Source organism: Lipophrys pholis (assembly GCF_963383615.2).
Source record: "Lipophrys pholis genome assembly, chromosome: 4".
NCBI lineage: Eukaryota > Metazoa > Chordata > Actinopteri > Blenniiformes > Blenniidae > Lipophrys > Lipophrys pholis.
In genome coordinates, this window is record NC_137637.1 from 32,646,403 (window position 1) to 32,667,337 (window position 20,935).

Here is a 20,935-nt window from a genome sequence, read left to right on the forward strand (position 1 = left end):
CAGATTTTAATTCATTTCTAGTGACACTACTGAATTCCAGAGTAAAGTCTGTGCCTCAACATTATAACAACCATATAGGCGGTGATTTCTTAAAAATATTGAGCCTTGGAAATAGCTGATCAAAAAAAAAATTTCAATTCAAGTAAAAAAACAATATCAATGATAGGATTTGAACCAGGTCATAATGGTTCACAGACGCAGCTCAGCCACTCGACCACCAGTAAAGCTCCAAATGAATGAGATTCTTAAAAAGCGTTCCTCACCGGGTCACACAGTTTACAACTACTTACTTTATTTTCTCTGCTAAAGTAAGCATTTCAAACTGGTACTCGTAAATAATCGACCTAATTAATTTAGATTCTTAACTGTTGGTTAACTTTAGCTGCTAACAAGCTGGTATTTCTGACGACTCGCTCCGGTTCTGTGAAGCTCCGCCTCAATCAGCGCCAGCCAATCAGCTCTGAGCTTCTAAATGACGTTGTTAGTGGGGCTTCGGGCTCCAAGCCCCACGAGGAATCAAAATCACGTGAACTGAATGAATGGAGCCACAGCCTGAGCATGAACACTTACAGTTAACTACCTGCAATACACACTGCATGGTGAGAGAAGGGCGAGCTACACTAAAGCAATACACACTGCATGGTGAGAGAAGGGTGAGCTATACTAAAGCAATACACACTGCATGGTGAGAGAGGGGCGAGTTACACTAATGCAATACACACTGCATGGTGATAGAGGGGCGAGCTACACTAATGCAATACACACTGCATGGTGAGAGAGGGGCGACCTACACTAATGCAATACACACTGCATGGTGAGAGAGGGGCGAGCTACACTAATGCAATACACACTGCATGGTGATAGAGGGCGAGCTACACTAATGCAATACACACTGCATGGTGAGAGAGGGGCGAGTTACACTAATGCAATACACACTGCATGGTGATAGAGGGGCGAGCTACACTAATGCAATACACACTGCATGGTGAGAGAGGGGCGAGCTACACTAATGCAATACACACTGCATGGTGAGAGAGGGGCGAGCTACACTAATGCAATACACACTGCATGGTGAGAGAAGGGCGAGCTACACTAATGCAATACACACTGCATGGTGATAGAGGGGCGAGCTACACTAATGCAATACACACTGCATGGTGAGAGAGGGGCGAGTTACACTAATGCAATACACACTGCATGGTGATAGAGGGGCGAGCTACACTAATGCAATACACACTGCATGGTGAGAGAGGGGCGAGCTACACTAATGCAATACACACTGCATGGTGAGAGAGGGGCGAGCTACACTAATGCAATACACACTGCATGGTGAGAGAAGGGCGAGCTACACTAATGCACCATCAGTGTGGATCAGGAGAAAACAACTTGAAACAGCACGAGGAGACCAATAACCAGGGAGTTCTGTCCTCACACAGTAATTATGTGCTCTATAAGAGGAAGTTTCATTCACAGACATGAAAATATTGTAGATAATCTTCAAGAATTAAAAGCATACTTTTCATTCAGTCCTTTCTGAAGACATCAGCAGGGGCTCAGCCCCACCTGCCCCTAATGACCAGTCGCCCCTGCACACACATACACAAACACACATTACATTAACATATATTCCATTCATTAATACTCAAAGCCTTGTGGAGGCACTTTGCAGCTTCTCATGCTGCTGCTGTAACTGAGGGCCTGAATATGGAGGACACACTGAATCTTTCACAATCCAACCAAAACAAGTCAATGAGACCTGAGTAATTAAAACACAAACTAATAGATGTGAAACAAACTCAAGAAAGAAGGGAATATAGATGCTTAAGGTGTTTATTAAACATCTTTAACATTTCATGTTAACAAAAGACTTTTTTCTTTTTAAAAGAAAACATTCGTCCATATTATCGTTTCTATTGCGTCACTATAACAAACTAACTCGCTGATCTTGTCTGAGAGGAGAGCTGACTGCTTCTTATTGACAATGTTGCTGCAGCTGAGAACAGTCAGCAGAATCCCCCACTAATGTGTGATTCACATCAATGTGCTATTTTAAGCTGGAAAGGAAAAACCCTTCGTGCAGAGTGTGCGTAATACTTTAGTCGGTTGGCCCATCGAGACGGCCAGCAGGTTGTTTAACGTCTTCTATAGCGAGTTGGTTCCGTCTGCTGGAGCTATTGCCCATTAGAGTCAATTCTTCGATGCTACAGAGCTGCAGGTTGCAGACCTGAGTAGACCTGAGTAGAACCATCAAAGTCAGACCTGTGTTACAGCTTGAATACTGTCCGGGGATGAATTTGTCTTGTTACTGTACAGCTGAGATACCGTTTGAAGTACTTCCTGAAAGTTGCATCCTTCAGCCCGTAGACGACAGGGTTTGCAAAGCGAGGGAAGATTTGACTTATGATAAAAATGCCGAAATATACCGACCCTTTCTGTTGAGGGAAGAGGAACAACATGAGCTGAGTGATCATGGGTTGTACGTAAACAATCATACAAAGCAGCACCTGGAACCCGTGAATCAGGATGGTGTTTCTGGCCTTGTTAGCCTTCGCATCTGCAGCTTTGGCCACAAACAAAATCCTGAAGTACGTATAGCAGAGAGTGAACCAAACCACCACCAGGAACAGGATGTGAGAGGCGTCCCTCTTGTTTCTGCTGTAGCTGCTCCTGAACACGTTGTCCCGAAGGCAGGCAACCTGGCTGACGAGGAACTGCTGCGACTCGGTGGCCAACATGAGGACCACGTCCGGCAGTAAGGACAGACAGTTTATCGTCCACATTGTGCCGATCACCTCATACGTCCTCCTGACCGTACATATTTGGTTGTAGCGGAGGGGCATGCAGACGGAGACGTAGCACTCGGCCGCCATGAACATGACATTGAGAGGCGTGTTGTGTGCGGTGAGCACAGCCGGCACGACGATGATCGCACAGACAAACACGTACTGGCGGTTGATGATGTAGGCCTGGACTGTGAGAATAACGCTGGTTGTCAGTAGTATCATGTCGTTGAGCACAAGGTGGATGAAAAGGATGTAGCGAGGGTTTGTCTTAAAGATCTGAAATAAATCAAGATGACACACATTTTCACTTTCACAGATTTTTCCATAGTGTGACTAGAAACGGGTAATCCATGTTGATATACTGTAAAATACACAGTTTTGTGTGTGTGTGTGTGTGTGTGTGTGTGTGTGTGTGTGTGTGTGTGTGTGTGTGTGTAGATAGATAGATAATTTACAGAACATATTTGTGTTTTTCTTCTGTTATTTCCATCCATGTCTGCTTTATATTTCACATATTTATGAAGCAGAGATCATATTAGGATCAGTTAAAGTAAAACCAGAGTTCTTGTGCAAAAAATAAAATAAGTATGTACATACCTCATGTTTGCTGAAGACATGCACCATGGCGGCATTGATGTAGTTGATGGTGATACCGAGAAGCAGCACGATGATGCACCTGCTCACAGTCTTGTCCAGAGAACTCCCTGAGTCCGGCGGCGCCGTCAGGTTCCTGTCAGCGGCCGTCACGTTCATGACTGCATCCTGGTTATCCTTCAAACACAAACACAGACTTCACATGGAATGTCAAACACATGAAACACATGACAGATACACATATAAAACCTTCTGCAGTCATGTAGTTAAATATATGAAGCCGAGCAGTCTGACCTGTGATAGAGGGGAGGAGGCCAAGCTGCTATTTTATGAGTGTGTGATTGCAAACAAAGAGATTTTATACTGCAAAGTCAGTGGGTATGGTCTAAGCTTCTGCACACACACACACACGCACGCACACACACACACACACACACACACACACACACACACACACACACACACACACACACACACACACACACACACACACACACACACACACACACACACACACACACACACACACACACACACACACACACACACACACACACACACACACACACACACACACACATTTTCACCTCTGACTTTAAGTATAACGTCAGTGTGTGAACATTGGATAAACTCCATAGCTTTGCTCAGCTCTGCATCTGGAGGCCTTTTCAGTTATACAACACATGATGAGCCACTAACTCTGAACTCATCCTGCCAAAAGATCTCAAACTCGACTCCGACCTGGGCTTTTAGCTCAAGATGGTTCAAGATGGATTTGGACTGGATTCAGGCTTTAACAATCTTAACAGGAATAAGGTTATAATGTTAGGAAGGGTGTCAGAAACAGCTGCAAGAACACTGTACTTCCACAACCTCCAGACTTGGTTCTTCCTGTTTTCTATTTCCTGATGTGTCTTGGGGTGCGTCCTAATAGTCCCTCCTGTCTCCTTTCCTATCCACTTTTCTTTCATCCCCGGAAGTGTTTAAGTAGCGGCCATGATAGGAAGCAATGGAATTCTCACTAAGCTAAAGAAAGGAGTCTCAATGCTTCCTTTAGAACCTCCTTTAGCCTAGGAACCACTGATGCTTCCTTTAGAACCTCCTTTAGCCTAGGAACCACTGATGCTTCCTTTAGAACCTCCTTTAGCCTAGGAAACACTGACGCTTCCTTTAGAACCTCCTTTAGCCGAGGAAACACTGAAGCTTCCTTTAGAACTTCCTTTAGCCTAGGAAACACTGACACTTCCTTTAGAACCTCCTTTAGCCGAGGAAACACTGAAGCTTCCTTTAGAACTTCCTTTAGCCTAGGATACACTGACACTTCCTTCAGAACTTCCTTTAGCCTAGGAACCACTGATGCTTCCTTTAGAACCTCCTTTATCCTAAGAACCACTGATGCTTCCTTTAGAACCTCCTTTAGCCTAGGAAACACTGATGCTTCCTTTAGAACCTCCTTTAGCCTAGGAAACACTGACACTTCCTTTAGAACCTCCTTTAGCCTAGGAAACACTGATGCTTCTTTCAGAACTTCCTTTAGCCTAGGAACCACTGATGCCTCCTTTAGAACCTCCTTTAGCCTAGGAAACACTGATGCTTCCTTTAGAACCTCCTTTAGCCTAGGAACCACTGATGCTTCCTTTAGAACCTCCTTTAGCCTAGGAAACACTGACGCTTCCTTTAGAACCTCCTTTAGCCGAGGAAACACTGACGCTTCCTTTAGAACTTCCTTTAGCCTAGGAAACACTGATGCTTCCTTTAGAACCTCCTTTAGCCTAGGAAACACTGATGCTTCCTTTAGAACCTCCTTTAGCCTAGGAAACACTGACACTTCCTTTAGAACCTCCTTTAGCCTAGGAAACACTGATGCTTCCTTTAGAACCTCCTTTAGCTTAGGAACCACTGATGCTTCCTTTACCAAAGGAGACCAGCTCATGTTCCCCCACAATTCCTTGCGGCGACAACATTTAAAGGGACCCGCTCATCGGAGCGTTCAGGGAAACTCAGGATGACTGAAAAAGGAGCAGATCATGTAAGTTACCAAAGCAATAATCTGCCTCGAACAACTTGAAATCATCTAGAACCCAGATCCCAACTAGGAATGTTCTGGATGTTGTAGAACCAACACAGTAAAGTCCAGTTTTAGTGCAGCCTGTTCTCACTCTGATTGGTTCTTTATTCACCTGGCAGCCGTTTCCCTTTAGTTCCTCTTTACCTTTGATTTACATTCAAACCTTGTGATATTTGAGATTACATCAGCGGATAGAGGCTCAGGGGGAAGGGATACAAATGCTCTTTTTTCATAAATTTTCAGACATTCTTTTCACCATGGCAGAAGTCACTTATCTTCGCCGCCGTCGTATTATCATTACGTCAGCTAGTGAAAGTGTGGTCCGACTGTCACAACAATGTGATGGCCTTTCTCTAACTTCTTTAGGAAATCTCCTAACACTTTCCCTTTGACCCTGTGACGTCATCCACAGGGTTAGGGAAAGGTGGATAGGAAAGGAGAAAGGAGGGACGATTCAAAGCACCCTTGATGTCCAGTCCTGATCTGTGCTCCTGCTCTGATTACCTCTGATTGTTGTCAGCTGTGTCTCATCAGCCCTGCTCCCACTGTGTGTATTTAAGCCTTCAGGTGCCGTTTACACAACGTTTTCAAGTGAAAATGGGAAACGTTCTTGGTGTTTTGGGTTTCCACTGCACAAAATGTGACAGGTCGGAACGGCACGCTACAGTACAGAAAAACGTACCCAGACCCAAAGCGGCTGTGTGTTTCCACTGCAAAGAGTACGGTTAGAATGTAGGCGCAGATATGTGAGGTCGCAACTGAAGTGTCAGACAGGGGCGGGGCCCGACCCAACCCAGGCCGTTTGAAACCTCTGTTTACATATTCCACTTTGGTTCCGAAAGAGCAGACGTGACACGCAGACGGAGACCGTGGCTGCAGCTCCAAAAAAAAACCAACAAAACCAGTGTAAAGCTGAGTATGCAAACAACAACAGAGGATTCATACAGCCAGTGAGATATTTAAATATTGTTGGCGTGTGGAGAGTGACGTAAGTCACTGACCAATCACATGGCTGCGTTTTACTCCTCCTTATCGGATCCGTTCTGCAGTGCCGGGTACCCCAACGGAAGGGTGACAGAAAATCTTAACCCTTTGGTACGGTCCACAACTTTTGCACTTATCCACAACTTTTGCAGCGGGGACACACGAAAAAACCATACCGTACCGTACCATACCGTACTGGAACATTCTGTGCAGTGGAAACAGGGCTTAAGAAAGCAACTTTTTGAGAACGGCTCCCAAGGTGGGCAGGAAAAACATCAAAACTACATCGTTTCTGCCGTTTACATGTAAACGAACATCGTTTTTAAAGATTTACAGTGTAAACATGAAACCTTTCTCAAACAAAAATGTGAAAGTGTAAACAAGGTCTCATTGTGTCTCCGTCTGTCTGTTTCTATCTTTCTTTATTGCCTTTCTGCTTTTAGTTTTGATCCTCTGAGTTTCTTCTTTGATTCTGTGTTTGAGAATTTAACGTTTGTTTTGGCTCTTTGTGACCTTGTCCGTAGTTCATGTTTCTCATCAGTGTCATGTAAATGAATGTGAAGTTAATGTTTCTTTAATCAAACTTAACCACAGTTAGAACATTAAAACAGACGTTCACCTTGAAATCAGGTCAAATTATTTTAATTAACTACAGAGAAAAATGAACACATTTAATCGTTGTTTTTACAACTTTGAGACGTATTCAGTGTCTCAGAAAGTTCCTTTTAGTTCCCAACATACTGATCAAACTATCCTGGACTCCACAATGTTCAGCTTCTTCAGATACTTTTGCGTTATTGTGACTTTTTACATCTCTGTTGTAGTTTCTGTTTGGTTTGGTATTTGTCTTCATGCTTTGGCTTCTTGTATTTATGGTGCAGCGTTTTGCGTCTTTATGATTTTTGCAGAATTTCTGTTGCTTTTTTTTTTCCTCCAGATTTTTGTGGCTTTTTGCCTGCATTTTATTCCCCCCATGTATGTTGTGCTTGTTAGGGTTTTTGTGTTCATGTCATTGATTTTATTTTCGAATTCTGCTTTTTTATCCACGCTTGATGCATTGCTGCTTTTGCATTGAGAGCTTTCTCGGGTCGCCAATGGACCGATAACTATCTGTGACATCAACAACTGTCTTCAGGAACTTCTCTGCACAGTTCACATAAAAGCACAAACTGAAAGATCAACTAATAGCTTACGAATGATTACTTGATGGACATAAGAGAGTTCCTTTTAAGTATTTCCTAAAGTTTTTGTCTCGTATGCCGTAGATCATTGGACTAATGGATCTTGGCAGGATTTGTACCAAAATATAGATGGCGAACTGGGAGTCTGCAGGGTTTTGGGGGAACCATTGCAGCAGTAACCCTCTGAACTTTGGAGTCACATACGACAGCATAGAGAGCAGCAGCTGGAAGCCGTGAAGGATGATCGTGTTTCTGGCTTTCTTCGCATTTTTGCTCGCCGTTTTTGCCGTGAAAAGGATCTTAAAGTAAGTGTAAAATATTGTGATCCAAACGATGACGAGGTACACTAAATATGAGCTGTCCCTCTTCGTCGTGAGGACGGGATGAGGGAAGACGGTTTCTCTGAGACAAAACACTCGACTGCGGAAGAAATCCGCCGGCTGCATGGCCAAAGTGACGAAGAGATCGGGCAGAATGGAGATCGTGCTGGTGGTCCAGATTAAAGAGATGAGCAGCAGCGTCCTCCTGACGGTGCAGATCTGACCGTGGCGTAGCGGGAAGCACACGGCGACGTAGCACTCCACCGCCATGCAGGCCAGGTTCAGAGGCGTGTTCTCCATGGTGAAGATGGCGAAGAGGACGAAGACGCAACACACCGACACGTTGAGCTTGTAGATGGTGTAGCTGATGAGGAAGAGTGTGACGGTCAACGTCACCTGGATCATGTCGTTGATCACCAGGTGAATAAAAAGAATGTAGCGAGGATTAGTGTGGAGAACCTTGAGAGCAAGAGAGAGAAGAAATTCAATTAAATACTATCGTAGTACGTGGCTAATTATACTTAAAGTATTTTAATTTATACAATACAGCTACTGTATGGGCCCACACAGGGTACTACAAGTGACTAGTTGTTTTTTCAATGCTGTGAGTGATATTGTAGCTCTCACATGTAAGAGTATTAGGGCCACTGAAGAAGAAAAAAATGGAAACCTGAAAGGCGTTTTCAAATTAAATGTATTATTATTATTATTATTATTATTATTATTATTATTATTATTATTATTATTATTATTATTATTATAATCATGCGATTTAATGTGAAGGACCAGAGGAGACAGACGTCTCCAGTTTGCATAAAAAATGAAGAAAATCTTTACATTGATTTTTGACTTTTTTCTCGAAGTGAATGAGGATTTATTTATTATTATTTTCTTTTTTACTTCTGATATTTTCCCCCTCAGTGGCCCTAAAAAAATCATTGATTTTCATCTTTTATTTTTCTCAGTGAAAAAACTGACTTTGAGTTTTTACTTCTTTTTTTTTAAGTGCATGAGTTTGTTTCTTGTTTTTTTGTTTTTTTAAACCTCCGAATTTTTTTTCTTCAGTGGCCCAAATACTCTTAAGTTGTTCAGGAGTCATTTTTCGTAAATTCCACATTGCTGGACTCTCATACAGACGCATGTACAGTTGTCTTGCTGCATCTTGTTGAAGATTAACTGTCACATGTTTTCGGCTTCGGGTCAAACTTTCAGCCTGACTTGTTTCTACCTGAACAAACACAGGGAGGGATTCCCCACCTGGTGTTTGCAGAAGCTGTGAAGAAGGCTCACGTTGACGCAGTTGAGGGTAATGCCGAGAAACACAACAATCACATTTTTGACCACAGCTTTAGCCAAAGAGTCCCGGTACTGTAAAGCCACCGTCACATTGGCAGAAGACACGTTCATCTCCTAAAAACTGAAACCAGCAAAAGCAGAGGAAAGAAAACATTTCTTCGTGTCGTCGAGCACAAAAACACTGAGTTCTAATGACAAAAATAATGAGTTCTACAATTTCCTGGACACAAATCAGAAAAATCAGCTACTTTTTTTTTTCTTTGGTGTGTCGTAATGTAAGAACATATTTTGGTAATTTGTTGTATGAGCACCTGAATCATAATATCAACAACAACAAAAAAAAAAGGCTAAGAATACTATAATAGCTTACAGCAAGTCAAAAGGCTATAAAAGCTTAAAAAAAAATTTTTGTAGACACAAGCCTGACAAGGGGAACCGTTTGTCTGAGCTTTAACATGTTATTCTCCTTCAAGCTCACTATGTGGTGACAAGAGAGAAATACAGGCAAAGACAGCACATCCTGCTTCAGTTACCATAAGAAGTGACATGTAATGCAGAAAAAAAGACTTTCCAATGGAACTGAATTAAAATAAGATAATTCATAAAAAAAAACCTAGAGAAAATGTCATTTCAGTGTCTCAAACACACTTTCATCGTTCAGCAGCAGGAAAATCTCATTAGAAATTAAGAGAAATAAATATATAAATATCATTGATAATAAATCCACATTAATTCAGCAAGTCTTCTTTTCTCTTTGTGATGAAATGTGAGTACGGTCTGAGCAGATACAAAGTGGTAAAAGGTAATCAAAGGTTGTAAATGGTGGTTAAAGGAAGTCCTTACCTAAGTTAGTGCACGCGCACACTAAGAGCGCCACTGAACAAACCCTCAGGTTTTATACCAACAACTTGAGGTCAACTTTCGGGGGCGTTTTCATTTTTTCAATCCTGCATTCTCCACTAAATGTTTCTCACTTCATATTTATTGTAATAACCGACAATAACATTGTAATTTGACTCATTTTAAGTGCAATGAAGCAAATAATATAATAAAGTCAAGTGTGTATTGTTACATTATTGGCTGCTGTTATTATAATCTCAAAGGACTTTTTTTTTTTTTTTTTTTTACTTCAATAAGGTAATTTCAAATGTAATAAATTCAAAAATTCAAAAATAGTTTTTTTCCAGGATTCTGATTGGCTATCATGGCCACTTGTTACATTGCCCCCTACAGGTTTGGCTGCTCATGGCAGCTCTGAAGCAGGTGTATGTGTGGGCCAGTGTCAATGAAGACTTTTTTGTAAATGTAGAGGGGGAAATATCCTTTTTTATGTAAAAACCCAGAGTACGTGTAAAATAATAAACAATATGCTTAAAATAAAAAACAAAAACATGAACTAGAAGTTTTTGCCCATAATAACTGCAATAATCTGGCACAGAAGTGAAGTCTAAAGTACAAAAAAGTACGAAAATGCATATTTGCCCCTCTACGTTTACAAAAATAAATCTTCATTGACACGCATATACACCTGGTTCAGAGCGACTATGCACAGCCAAACCTGTAGGGGGCAGTGTAACGAGAAGCATGAAGCCATGATAGCCAATCAGAATTCTGGGAAAAAAACACCAAGTCACGAATTGTGACGTAAATCTCCTCCTTCCCACTTTAGGTGCAACCGGAGCCACTGAGTTTTTCCAAATCTCCACTGTTTTCAGGAATCATCGTTTGTGGTGACTCTTAGTGACGTTTTATGCGTTTTAGCTTCCACTGCCGTGCTCCAGGGGGCGCCAAATCCATGGAAGAAAATGTTTTCCAACTCTGCATTTCTTCTGTATTTAACAGCTGGTTTGTCCGCTTGTAAATGATATGATCAATAACAGAGGCCCTGAGAAGGCGCCCGCCACTCATTTTTTTTAAGATAATTACTTGATTTTAGTTTATGACTGTATCGTAATAACAAATATATATATATATATTTAAGCAACTAGAACCGCGCAAATATAATTTGGACCCCCTGATTCTTTTGAGCTGGACATCCAAAACACCAATTTGTGTCTAAAACTGTGACCTGGACCTAGAGGACCATCACGATTTCTGCTGACTGGGTGTTACATGTTATGACATTATTATATGTCTAAATAAATAAAAACACGGGAATAAATACAATTTGTAAATGTAAAGATAAAAAGAGTAAAGCGTTGTTTCTGCATACCCCTCATAAAATAGGTAGTCGCTGTTCTGACGGTGACTAGCAACTATCATCAAAAAAAAAAAAAAAACCTGCCCAGCAGCAGCATTCTGGGAAATTTGCGTTTTTCCCCTTGTTTACACGGAGTCGGAGCGTTTTCAAAAAGTTTTTCAGTGACTCCGAGCACCCACTCAGAACTTCATAACACCAGAATCCACTACATGTCAAGGCCTTATTCTTTTCATATTATATTATATCCTGCTGCATTGCGTCATAGTGAACTACATACATTTTCTTATATCTTCACAATTATATATATATATTCAGTTTAATTCTGTAACTTTATCTCTAACAAACAACAGCTTTAGTTGGGTGTTTTTTCGTGTTTTTTCAATGTTTTGGGACTAAAACTTTTCCTCTGATTTCGCCGTGTTTCTAATTTCACGTCTCAAAGAGTTGAACTTGGACTCGGTGCTTCTTTATGCAGCCTTGACTTTCGGGACGCGCTGACATTTGGAGCAGTCCTCCGTGTATTCCAGTGGAACGGCGAGCGTAATCAGGCCTCATTAGGCCCTGAAGCTAAAGGTCACACGCAGGGAGGTGGAGGGGGGGGGGGTTACGCAATACCCAGCGTGCAGTGTGCACACGCCCGCATCAAAGGGATTTATTAGAAGAGTCTTTGGAGAGAGTGTCTCATCATTAACATTAAGATAATCTGAGCTGTGATATTTCAGATCATCGTTTACGGGGACAGGACGTTTTGGGAGAGCGGCTGACATTCAGAAGAAAACACAAAGGAAATCCTCCAGGAGGAAAATCTCCCGCCGAGCGCCGCTGCCTCACCTGCTGGCTGCTTAATGAGCTTAGAGAGGAAACTGTGGTTTGATTCGGAAGATCAAAACTTTTCTTCTTCTTGTTCTTCAGGCTTTGTGGTTTAAAGAAAGTAGCTCAGATTGTTTGGATGTTAATGATGAGACACTGGTTTGTCCAAAGTCCGGCCTGAGGTCCTCTCATGGTCCAGGACCGGAGTATCTATCGGCCCCAAATCTCTGTGCGGCAATGCTGCAACACAACAAATAGATTTAATCCTTAATTTTAACTCATGTTGGAAATTCTGTTTCTGTTTCCGATTCTGGATCTGGCGTGTGAAAATCTAAACATATTTTATTTAAAGAAAATACTGTTTCTTTGTGACTGGCTCATAATCTTATGGTTCAAAAAATATATAATGTTTCTAGATTATATTTTCATCAATTTGAACGACTGAAGTTACATCAATTAGTGGGAGGAAGAGGCTCTATAATCTGATGTTAGAGGAGGAAGATGCTCTATATGCTGATGTTAGAGGAGGAAGATGCTCTATAATCTGGGTGTTAGTGGGAGGAAGATGCTCTATAATCTGATGTTAGAGGGGGGATGCTCTATATGCTGATGTTAGAGGAGGAAGATGCTCTATATGGTGATGTTAGAGGAGGAAGATGCTCTATAATCTGGGTGTTAGTGGGGGGAAGGTGCTCTATAATCTGATGTTAGAGGAGGAAGATGCCCTATATGCTGATGTTAGAGGGGGAAGATGCTCTATAACCTGGATGTTAGAGGAGAAAACTGCTCTATAATCTGGATGTTATAAGAACGATGCTCTATAAAATGGATGTTAGTGGGAGGAAGATGCTCTATGATCTGGATGTTATAGGGACAATGCTCTATAATCTGGATGTTAGAGGAGGAAGATGCTCTATACTCTGGATGTTATAGGGACTATGCTCTATAATCTGGATGTTAGAGGGGAAGATGCTCTATAATCTGGATGTTAGTGAAGGAAGATACTCTATAATCTGGATGTTAGTGGATGAAGATGCTCTATAATCTGGATGTTAAAGGAGGACGATGCTCTATTATCTGGGTGTTAGAGGAGGGAGATGCTCTATAATCTGGATGTTAGTGAAGGAAGATCCTCTATAATCTGTATGTTAAAGGAGGAAGATGCTCTATCATCTGTATGTTAAAGGAGGACGATGCTCTATTATCTGGGTGTTAGAGGAGGAAGATGCTCTATAATCTGGATGTTAGTGAAGGAAGATCCTCTATAATCTGTATGTTAAAGGAGGAAGATGCTCTATCATCTGGATGTTAGTGGATGAAGATGCTCTATCATCTGCATGTTAAAGGAGGAAGATGCTCTATCATCTGGATGTTAAAGGAGGAAGATGCTCTATCATCTGCATGTTAGCTGAAGTTACATCAGTTCGTTGAGTCTGAACATTCGAGTTGTAAAACTTTGGAATCAAAGTTCCTGCTGCTGCTTTAATGATTCTCAGTGTTTGTGTTTGTAATTATTCAGTAAAGTTCAACTTTCAACAACAACAAGTCCAGAGGAAGTTTGATTACAACTTTGTTGTTGTTTGCGAAGAGAAAGCCGAAGGTTCTGGAACAAACATCAGTCATCCGAGAGCTGCAGTTGAAGGTCAGCGTCAGTAATGAAGCTCTCAGTCTCCCCACAGAGTTGCTCTTTCAACAGAGTCGCAGCTCGCCGGGGATTACAGCTGCTCCTCCGAGGAGCTCCCTCGCTCAGCTTTTAGAAAAAAAACAACTAACTTCTGAGTGCGGATCACCTGCTGCTCCCAACGTGCAGCCTCACAGCGTTTTAATTCCCTCCATCGCTGCCCGACACAAGAAAAGTTATTCACTCCCTCAGTCATCATGTCTTCAAACTGTTTTTTTTTTTTTTGAAAGAGAAACATGAAGTTTATTAAAAAACAAAACCTTTTTTTTTTTGTCCATCACATGACAAACATCGAAATATAATCAAAGTGACACAATTAGTTTTTTTTTATTTTTTAATCATCCCTAATTTTCATTTCAGTCATTTTAGTCCAACTTAAGAAATCAATAATCAATGAATAATAGAATATCTACATAAAACAAATCCTAAATGAAATCATTGGATTTTGCTAATGAAAGGTTATTATTCTTGTATCTTGTGAATATAGTGTATAGATAATACTTTTTAAATCCATAGTATAATAATTTAAATTAAAACTGTTCTGTATTGTTCTTTGATCTATTAACATTGTAGTTTTTAAATAAATAAATAACATGTTTTGTGGAGAAAATAAAACAAATAGAAATGAAAAGTTCACTTCTTTATTGCCGTCTGTGCTGTATTACAGAGATTCATTAGAAAAATACAAAAAGGTCATGTAAAGCTATATAAAATATACAAAACATACAGGCGTTCAGTTATACAGGAGTTCATCCGAGCCGGGTCCTTGTTCTTGTTTCTTCCTACACGGTCCCAGCTGAGCTGCTCACATCCAACAAACTGCAAAACCGCTTCAATCTGATCACAACTTAATCTGTGAAGCTGAATAATGAGGGAAGATGCTCCATTTTTATGATTTTCCTCCCCCTTTACGAGTCGACACCGCCCCCTACAGGTGTGACCTGATGATGCAGTGACCCCTCTCAGCTTTAGTGAAGCTTTAAGCTTTTTAAACTTGATTCTTGTATTGTAGAACAGTTTCTTCGGGCCTCAGATTAAATTCCAGCATCTCCAGCCAACGAGCCAGGATTTCAAACGGGGAGTGGTGATAAGAAAAAAACAAACTTCGTTGTTCTGAGTCCCGTCCCATAAACACTTTTATATGTTCCTCTACTGTCAGTAAAAAAAAAAAAGAAAAAGAATCAATCTGCTATAAATACAACATATTTAACAAACCGTACAAAACAGGTCAAGTATAAATAGGGCATGGAGAGTGTGTGTGTGTGTGTGTGTGTGTGTGTGTGTGTGTGTGTGTGTGTGTGTGTGTGTGTGTGTGTGTGTGTGTGTGTGTGTCCGTACAAAACACATCTGAGACGTCTTCAGCTCTGATTTCAATGTGTCACCTGACTGTGAGAATCTGCAGTGGTTTGAAGGATGAATTCAAAAACTTTACAACAAAATATTCTCACATTGTCGTCACTGGTTCTCAAACTGGTTTTCAAACTGGTTTCAAACTGGCTTCAAACTGTTTTCAAACTGGTTTTCAAACTGGTTTCCAACTGGTATCCAACTGGTCTCAAACTGGTCTCAAACTGGCTTCAAACTGGTTTTCAAACTGGTCTCCAACAGGTCTCAAACTGGTCTCAAACTAGTTTCAAACTGGTTTTCAAACTGGTCTCAAACTGGTTTCCAACTGGTTCTCAAACTAGTCTCAAACTGGTTTCCAACTGGTCTTAAACTGGTCTCAAACTGGTTTTAAAACTGGCTTCAAACTGGTCTCCAACAGGTCTCAAACTGGTTTTCAAACTGGCTTCAAACAGGCTTCAAACTGGTCTCAAACTGGCTTCAAACTGGTCTCAAACTGGTTTCAAACTGGTTCTCAAACTAGTCTCAAACTGGTTTCCAACTGGTCTTAAACTGGTCTCAAACTGGTTTTAAAACTGGCTTCAAACTGGTCTCCAACAGGTCTCAAACTGGTTTTCAAACTGGCTTCAAACAGGTTTCAAACTGGTCTCAAACTGGCTTCAAACTGGTCTCAAACTGGTTTCAAACTGGTTCTCAAACTAGTCTCAAACTGGTTTCCAACTGGTCTTAAACTGGTCTCAAACTGGTTTTAAAACTGGCTTCAAACTGGTCTCCAACAGGTCTCAAACTGGTTTTCAAACTGGCTTCAAACAGGCTTCAAACTGGTCTCAAACTGGCTTCAAACTGGTCTCATACTGGTTTCAAACTGGTTTCAAATTGGTGTCAAACTGGTTTCAAAGTGGCCTTGAAACCTGATGAGTTTAGTGTCTGTGAGTTCGACGTGATTTTAAGTAAAAATCGTCTCCAGTTTGGACATTTTCTTGAATGTGTCTTTTCTGGATCTTTCTCAAGACACGAGCTGATTCATGAGTTCTTCACAGCTGCTCTGGATGTAGAAGTGGTAACTGTCTTTCTATATAAAAACAAATGTAAAAGCTGAGAAACGTTTTCCGTGTGTCAGGCTGGTAAATACAGACTCACACTCAAAAGAGACTTGAAGGCTGAAAAAAGCTGAAAAAAAGTTTTTTTTTTTTTTTTTTTTTTTTTCCTCCATTGATTTGTGGGATTTCTGCCTGGATGTGCCCTCCTCTTCCTCGTCCTGCTCCTCTTCCTCGTCCGGGTCTCCTCTCCACATCACTTCCTGGACAGCAGCTGGTTCTCCAGCTGCTCCAGACGGACCGTCATCCCGGCCAGTGGACGAAGGGTTAAAGAATCAAACAGACTTTTTCTTAATGTTGATTGGAAAGTGAGTCTTTCAGAGAGTCGATGACTGACAGAAGTTTTATCTACATTATGTTGAGAATTAAATCTGTAACATAGAAAAAGGAATAACATGTAGATCCACAATATAACATAATAACGTCTGAACGTAATCTGGTTTCTATGTTCTTGTGTAATATTCTAGTTTTGTGATACAAAAATACACTTTTGTTATCTTTTCTTATCAAATTAACACTTTAGTTTCTTTATCTAAAGAAAGAAATTAATAAATCTTTCGGCTGAATTATGACTCAAAGACAGAGAGACAGCCGCTGTGCACAATAGTAATCACAAACGCAGTGTCAATTACGCTGACGTCGCTTTTTATCAAGGTCTCTTTTACACATTTCAAGTGAAAACGCATCGTTTTTAAGTTTCCGTTTCAGAAAAGTTTTGCGTTTAACAGCAACATTAAAAAAAACCCCAAAAAAACAATGTCCGTTTCCTCGCAAACAGCAGAAATTCTGAAAACGATGTTGTTTTCATGTTGGGCCACTAGTGGGTGCTGTTTTCATGTAATCCCACCACCGGAGTATGCACGCAGAGAACACTAAACATGGAAGCTCCGGCCTTTTTTTGTCGTTTTGCTCCACTCAGGATCTGGTTGTAAGAAATTAAAATGTGCTTCCAAAACTAAACTAAACTAAACTAAACTTTAACTTTATTCCCCCGGGAAATTCCTTTTTTCCCACCAACTGACATCCAATGGAATCAGTTTGGGGTTCAGAATCTTGCCCAAGGACACTTCGACATGTGGACGGGGGGGAATTGAACCTGCAACTTTCCGACTAAGGCCCTGTCCACACGAGCCAAAGCCTTCTTCAAAAGTTTCCCCTGATACTGCACCATTCATGTTACTCTAAGTGATGTAGTACATATGCCAGGCCTATAGATGACACTGTAGCTCCACCATAGAAATACAGAAACAATGGAGAAGAAATCCGCCAATGTTGTTGTGACGTCGCGGAGGTTGAGCGAGACGGGGCGATGACATCATCAGGACCCTCGAGGCCGGGAGTTTGACCCTCTTAAAGGGAAAAAACACAAATTTGCTGCAAATAACTAAAAGAGGACATTTTCGTTTTTTTTTTGCAAATTTTTCAGCGTCTTGCCCGTCCACACGTCAATGCCGAGGCGGCGTTTTCAGATTTCTCCACTCTGGAACTTGTTCTAAAAAACCAACCAACCCCGTTTTCCGGCTCCTGAAACGCCGCGCCGCTCGGGTGATCGGCGAAAAACGACGCGGTTACATGAAACGGCCTTGTGGTGTGGGCGGGGCCTGGAAGGCGGCCACCCGAACCAACTGAGCCCCCTGGTGGTCAGAGGAGATTCCTGAAGGATATGCTTCTGTGTGATCAGCTCCAGGCTGCTCATGGTGGCCCGCTGGAACTCCACCAGACTCTCACAGGCACACGGGTCCTTCACCTCGATCTCCCCCAGACTCTCCTCTGAGGACAGAACACACACACACACACACACACACACACACACACACACACACACACACACACACACACACACACACACACACACACAAAACTGTCACGGTTCAGTTGCTGCAAAGATTGAATAAAATAGGCTCTTATCCTCGTCTTAGCTCCACCTAGTGGTGTTTTTGTGTATCTAAACTTGTTTTATGTTCTGAGACCAAATGAAAACAAATATTTTTATGAACTATTCTCAGTCATCCAAATAGAAATATAATTTTTTTTTGTTTCCATTTTCAAAGACACAAACTATTCATAGACTCTTGTACTTTAAAATTCATAGATATTGTATATTTAAAAACATTAGAAATACTATTTCGAGTGAAGAATAAAAGTCCTCCCACAGCTATTCAGATTTTTTAAATTAAGAGAAAACAATTATAATTTCTCTTGTATTACTTTTGTTATGTTGAACTGAATGCACAAAAAAACTAACAGAAATAAACTATTCATTCATTCATTCATTCATTCATTTCACCACCCAGTGGTCGATTGTTTGGTCGGTAATCATTGGAAGTAACTTCCGTGAAGCAAACGGAATCCTGTGTTTTAGCAAAAGTTATTCTCATGTCCAACAACAATTTATAATTCAATAAAAAAAAAGAGAGAGAAGAGTTTGTTGTGTGGTTTATATAGACTAGATGCTCAAACATTTTTCAAAAGAGGTTTGTCACTACAGCAGCAAATAGTTTTCTGTATTCTCAACATTAGGACGGAGTCAAACTCTAAGAAAATGTTACAACAATATATAATCCATCCTTTGGGAGTCTGTACGTACGTGCAAAGATAACTGAACAATGAGAAATCATGTTTGTTTGGAGAAATATTATTTTGATCCGACTTTCTATACCCATGTCAGTTTACACTCCTCTAGGGCCTATTCAGCATGTCTTTATTAGCAATTAAGATTGGCTTTGCAGTCAAGCCAAAAGCTTATTTTATTGGTCCATCCATACACGCGCTCCCATTCACACCTGGAGGCAGTTTAGGGTAAATAATTAACCCCACATGCATGTTTGTGGACCCGTGGGAGGAAATCCCCCTGCAGTGCTGTATTACGGCCACCAGATGGAGCCAAATAACAGGACATGAGCAGTAAAAATGTAACTGAAACTGTCGCAGGTGTCTTTCACTGCTGGATTTAGGTCATTTAACAAGTGAAGGTGAAATCCAAAGACACTGTTTAGTGTCACAGACACTAAGAAAAATCTATACTATGGGGCATGTCTGCAATTAAACATTTTTATGAGGTTACAGTCCATCCAGAAAGTATTCACAGCGCTTCACTTTTTCCATTTTTTGTTATGTTTTGGCTTCTTTCCAAAACGGATTAAATTTATTTATTTTCTGGGATCTTTTATAGACGGTGTGTGTGTGTGTGTGTGTGTGTGTGTGTGTGTGTGTGTGTGTGTGTGTGTGTGTGTGTGTGTGTGTGTGTCCAGATCATCTCCAATCAACTGAATTGATCACAGCTGGACTCCAGTGAAGGGTTCGGGTTCACTGGAGAAACTTCTCAGGATGATCAGTGGAAACAGGAAGAACCTGAGATCAATTTAGCCTGGCGCTTCATGACAAAGGTTGTGAACGCTTGTACATGTGATTTTAATTTGTAAACATTAAAATAAAAAAAAAAGTTTCCCTCATGCGTGAAGAAGAAAATAAGGAATTCATTCTCTTTTGAATTCAGGCTGTAACAAAGGGAAAAAGGAATAACTTCTGGATGGACTGTAAATAGATACACATTGTAAGACTCTAAATTAAACTTATATTACCTAATTGAATTACACTGAGTGAATTTGACATTTTTGCATCGTGTCTCGGCACCGTTTTGTTCTTAAAACCTTTTTTGACAGGGTTTTTTTTTCATTTGTGGATTTTTTTCTTTTTATCATGTGATACTTTTTCAAACAAATCTGACTTTATTTTATCTGAATTTACAAAGAATAAACTAACACTCAAACCACTCTTGAAAACATAAAGACAAATGAACTATAATGTAAATAAAATTAACTGGATTTGAAAAATAAAACTTAAAAAACTAAATCTGTGGCTGTGAAACCGTCCTCCAGGGTGTGTGAGGTCTCTGCAGCGTCGTACCCGGGCAGATGTTGAGCTTGAGGTTCTCGGCGATGGTGCTGATGGCGCTGAAGTCGGTGGTGTAGTAGAAATGTTTCTCCACGGGATCGGAGGCGATCACCCTCAGCTCCTCTTCCACGGCTTTACCCACGCCCACGGCGTACATGGTGATGCCTGCAGGAACAGAGGCCACGTTTACACGTACCCGAGTTTTTACAAAACAAAACCTGATTATTTCCCCGCCTATGTTTACAAAAATATATTTTTTGACATGGACCCGCATATCCACCTGGTCCAGAGCTACTATGAGCAGCCAAACCTGTAGGGGGCAGTGTAACAAGAAGCATGAAGCCATGACAGCCAATCAGAATCCTGGAAACACCTCCTGTCAGACGGACGCAGATCGGACTCACCGGCCTCTTTGGCCTTCTTAGCGTATTCGGTGATGTCGTCCTGGGAGCGTCCGTCGGTGAACACCAGCCCCACTCGAGGGATGTTACGGCCGGCGGGACGAGCGCCTTCGGCCTCCGCGAAGCTGTTTTCCAGCATGTGCTTCAGGGCCAGACCGGTCATCGTACCTTTCTCCATGTAGTCCACCTGGACGGGAGCAGCGGAACGATTAAATAGTGAAAGAGTCATTAGGAACACAGATTAAAGAGAAAATACTTATAGGTCCTATGTAGGTACTTCTG

General features: G+C 41.2%; 3 protein-coding genes across 8 annotated transcripts in view; all 3 read right to left on the reverse strand.

The window, feature by feature from the left end:
- Nucleotides 1–2,095: 2,095 nt before the first annotated feature.
- LOC308108340 (odorant receptor 131-2-like) lies at nucleotides 2,096–3,536 on the reverse strand (the record flags this gene model as incomplete). The annotated part of the gene is made up of 3 exons (XM_080461173.1): nucleotides 2,096–2,234; nucleotides 2,323–3,059; nucleotides 3,381–3,536. The coding sequence occupies 3 exons, from the start codon at nucleotides 3,534–3,536 to the stop codon at nucleotides 2,096–2,098; spliced, it is 1,032 nt and encodes a 343-aa protein (XP_080317299.1).
- Nucleotides 3,537–7,618: 4,082 nt separating this feature from the next.
- Nucleotides 7,619–9,337, reverse strand: LOC308108341 (odorant receptor 131-2-like; the record flags this gene model as incomplete). Its single annotated transcript, XM_080461174.1, has 2 exons — nucleotides 7,619–8,389; nucleotides 9,188–9,337. The coding sequence occupies 2 exons, from the start codon at nucleotides 9,335–9,337 to the stop codon at nucleotides 7,619–7,621; spliced, it is 921 nt and encodes a 306-aa protein (XP_080317300.1).
- Nucleotides 9,338–14,542: 5,205 nt separating this feature from the next.
- matn4 (matrilin 4) overlaps nucleotides 14,543–20,935 on the reverse strand; it is a 32,684-nt gene continuing 26,291 nt past the window's right edge. For all 6 annotated transcript variants that reach the window (XM_080461900.1, XM_080461898.1, XM_080461903.1 and 3 more), the window contains 4 exons: nucleotides 20,657–20,840; nucleotides 20,265–20,417; nucleotides 18,024–18,128; nucleotides 14,543–16,613 (listed from right to left, as the gene is read on the reverse strand). In XM_080461900.1, the coding sequence (XP_080318026.1) occupies nucleotides 16,555–16,613; nucleotides 18,024–18,128; nucleotides 20,265–20,417; nucleotides 20,657–20,840 (501 nt within the window). In that variant the 3' untranslated portion in view covers nucleotides 14,543–16,554. The remainder of the gene's footprint in view (nucleotides 16,614–18,023; nucleotides 18,129–20,264; nucleotides 20,418–20,656; nucleotides 20,841–20,935) is intronic.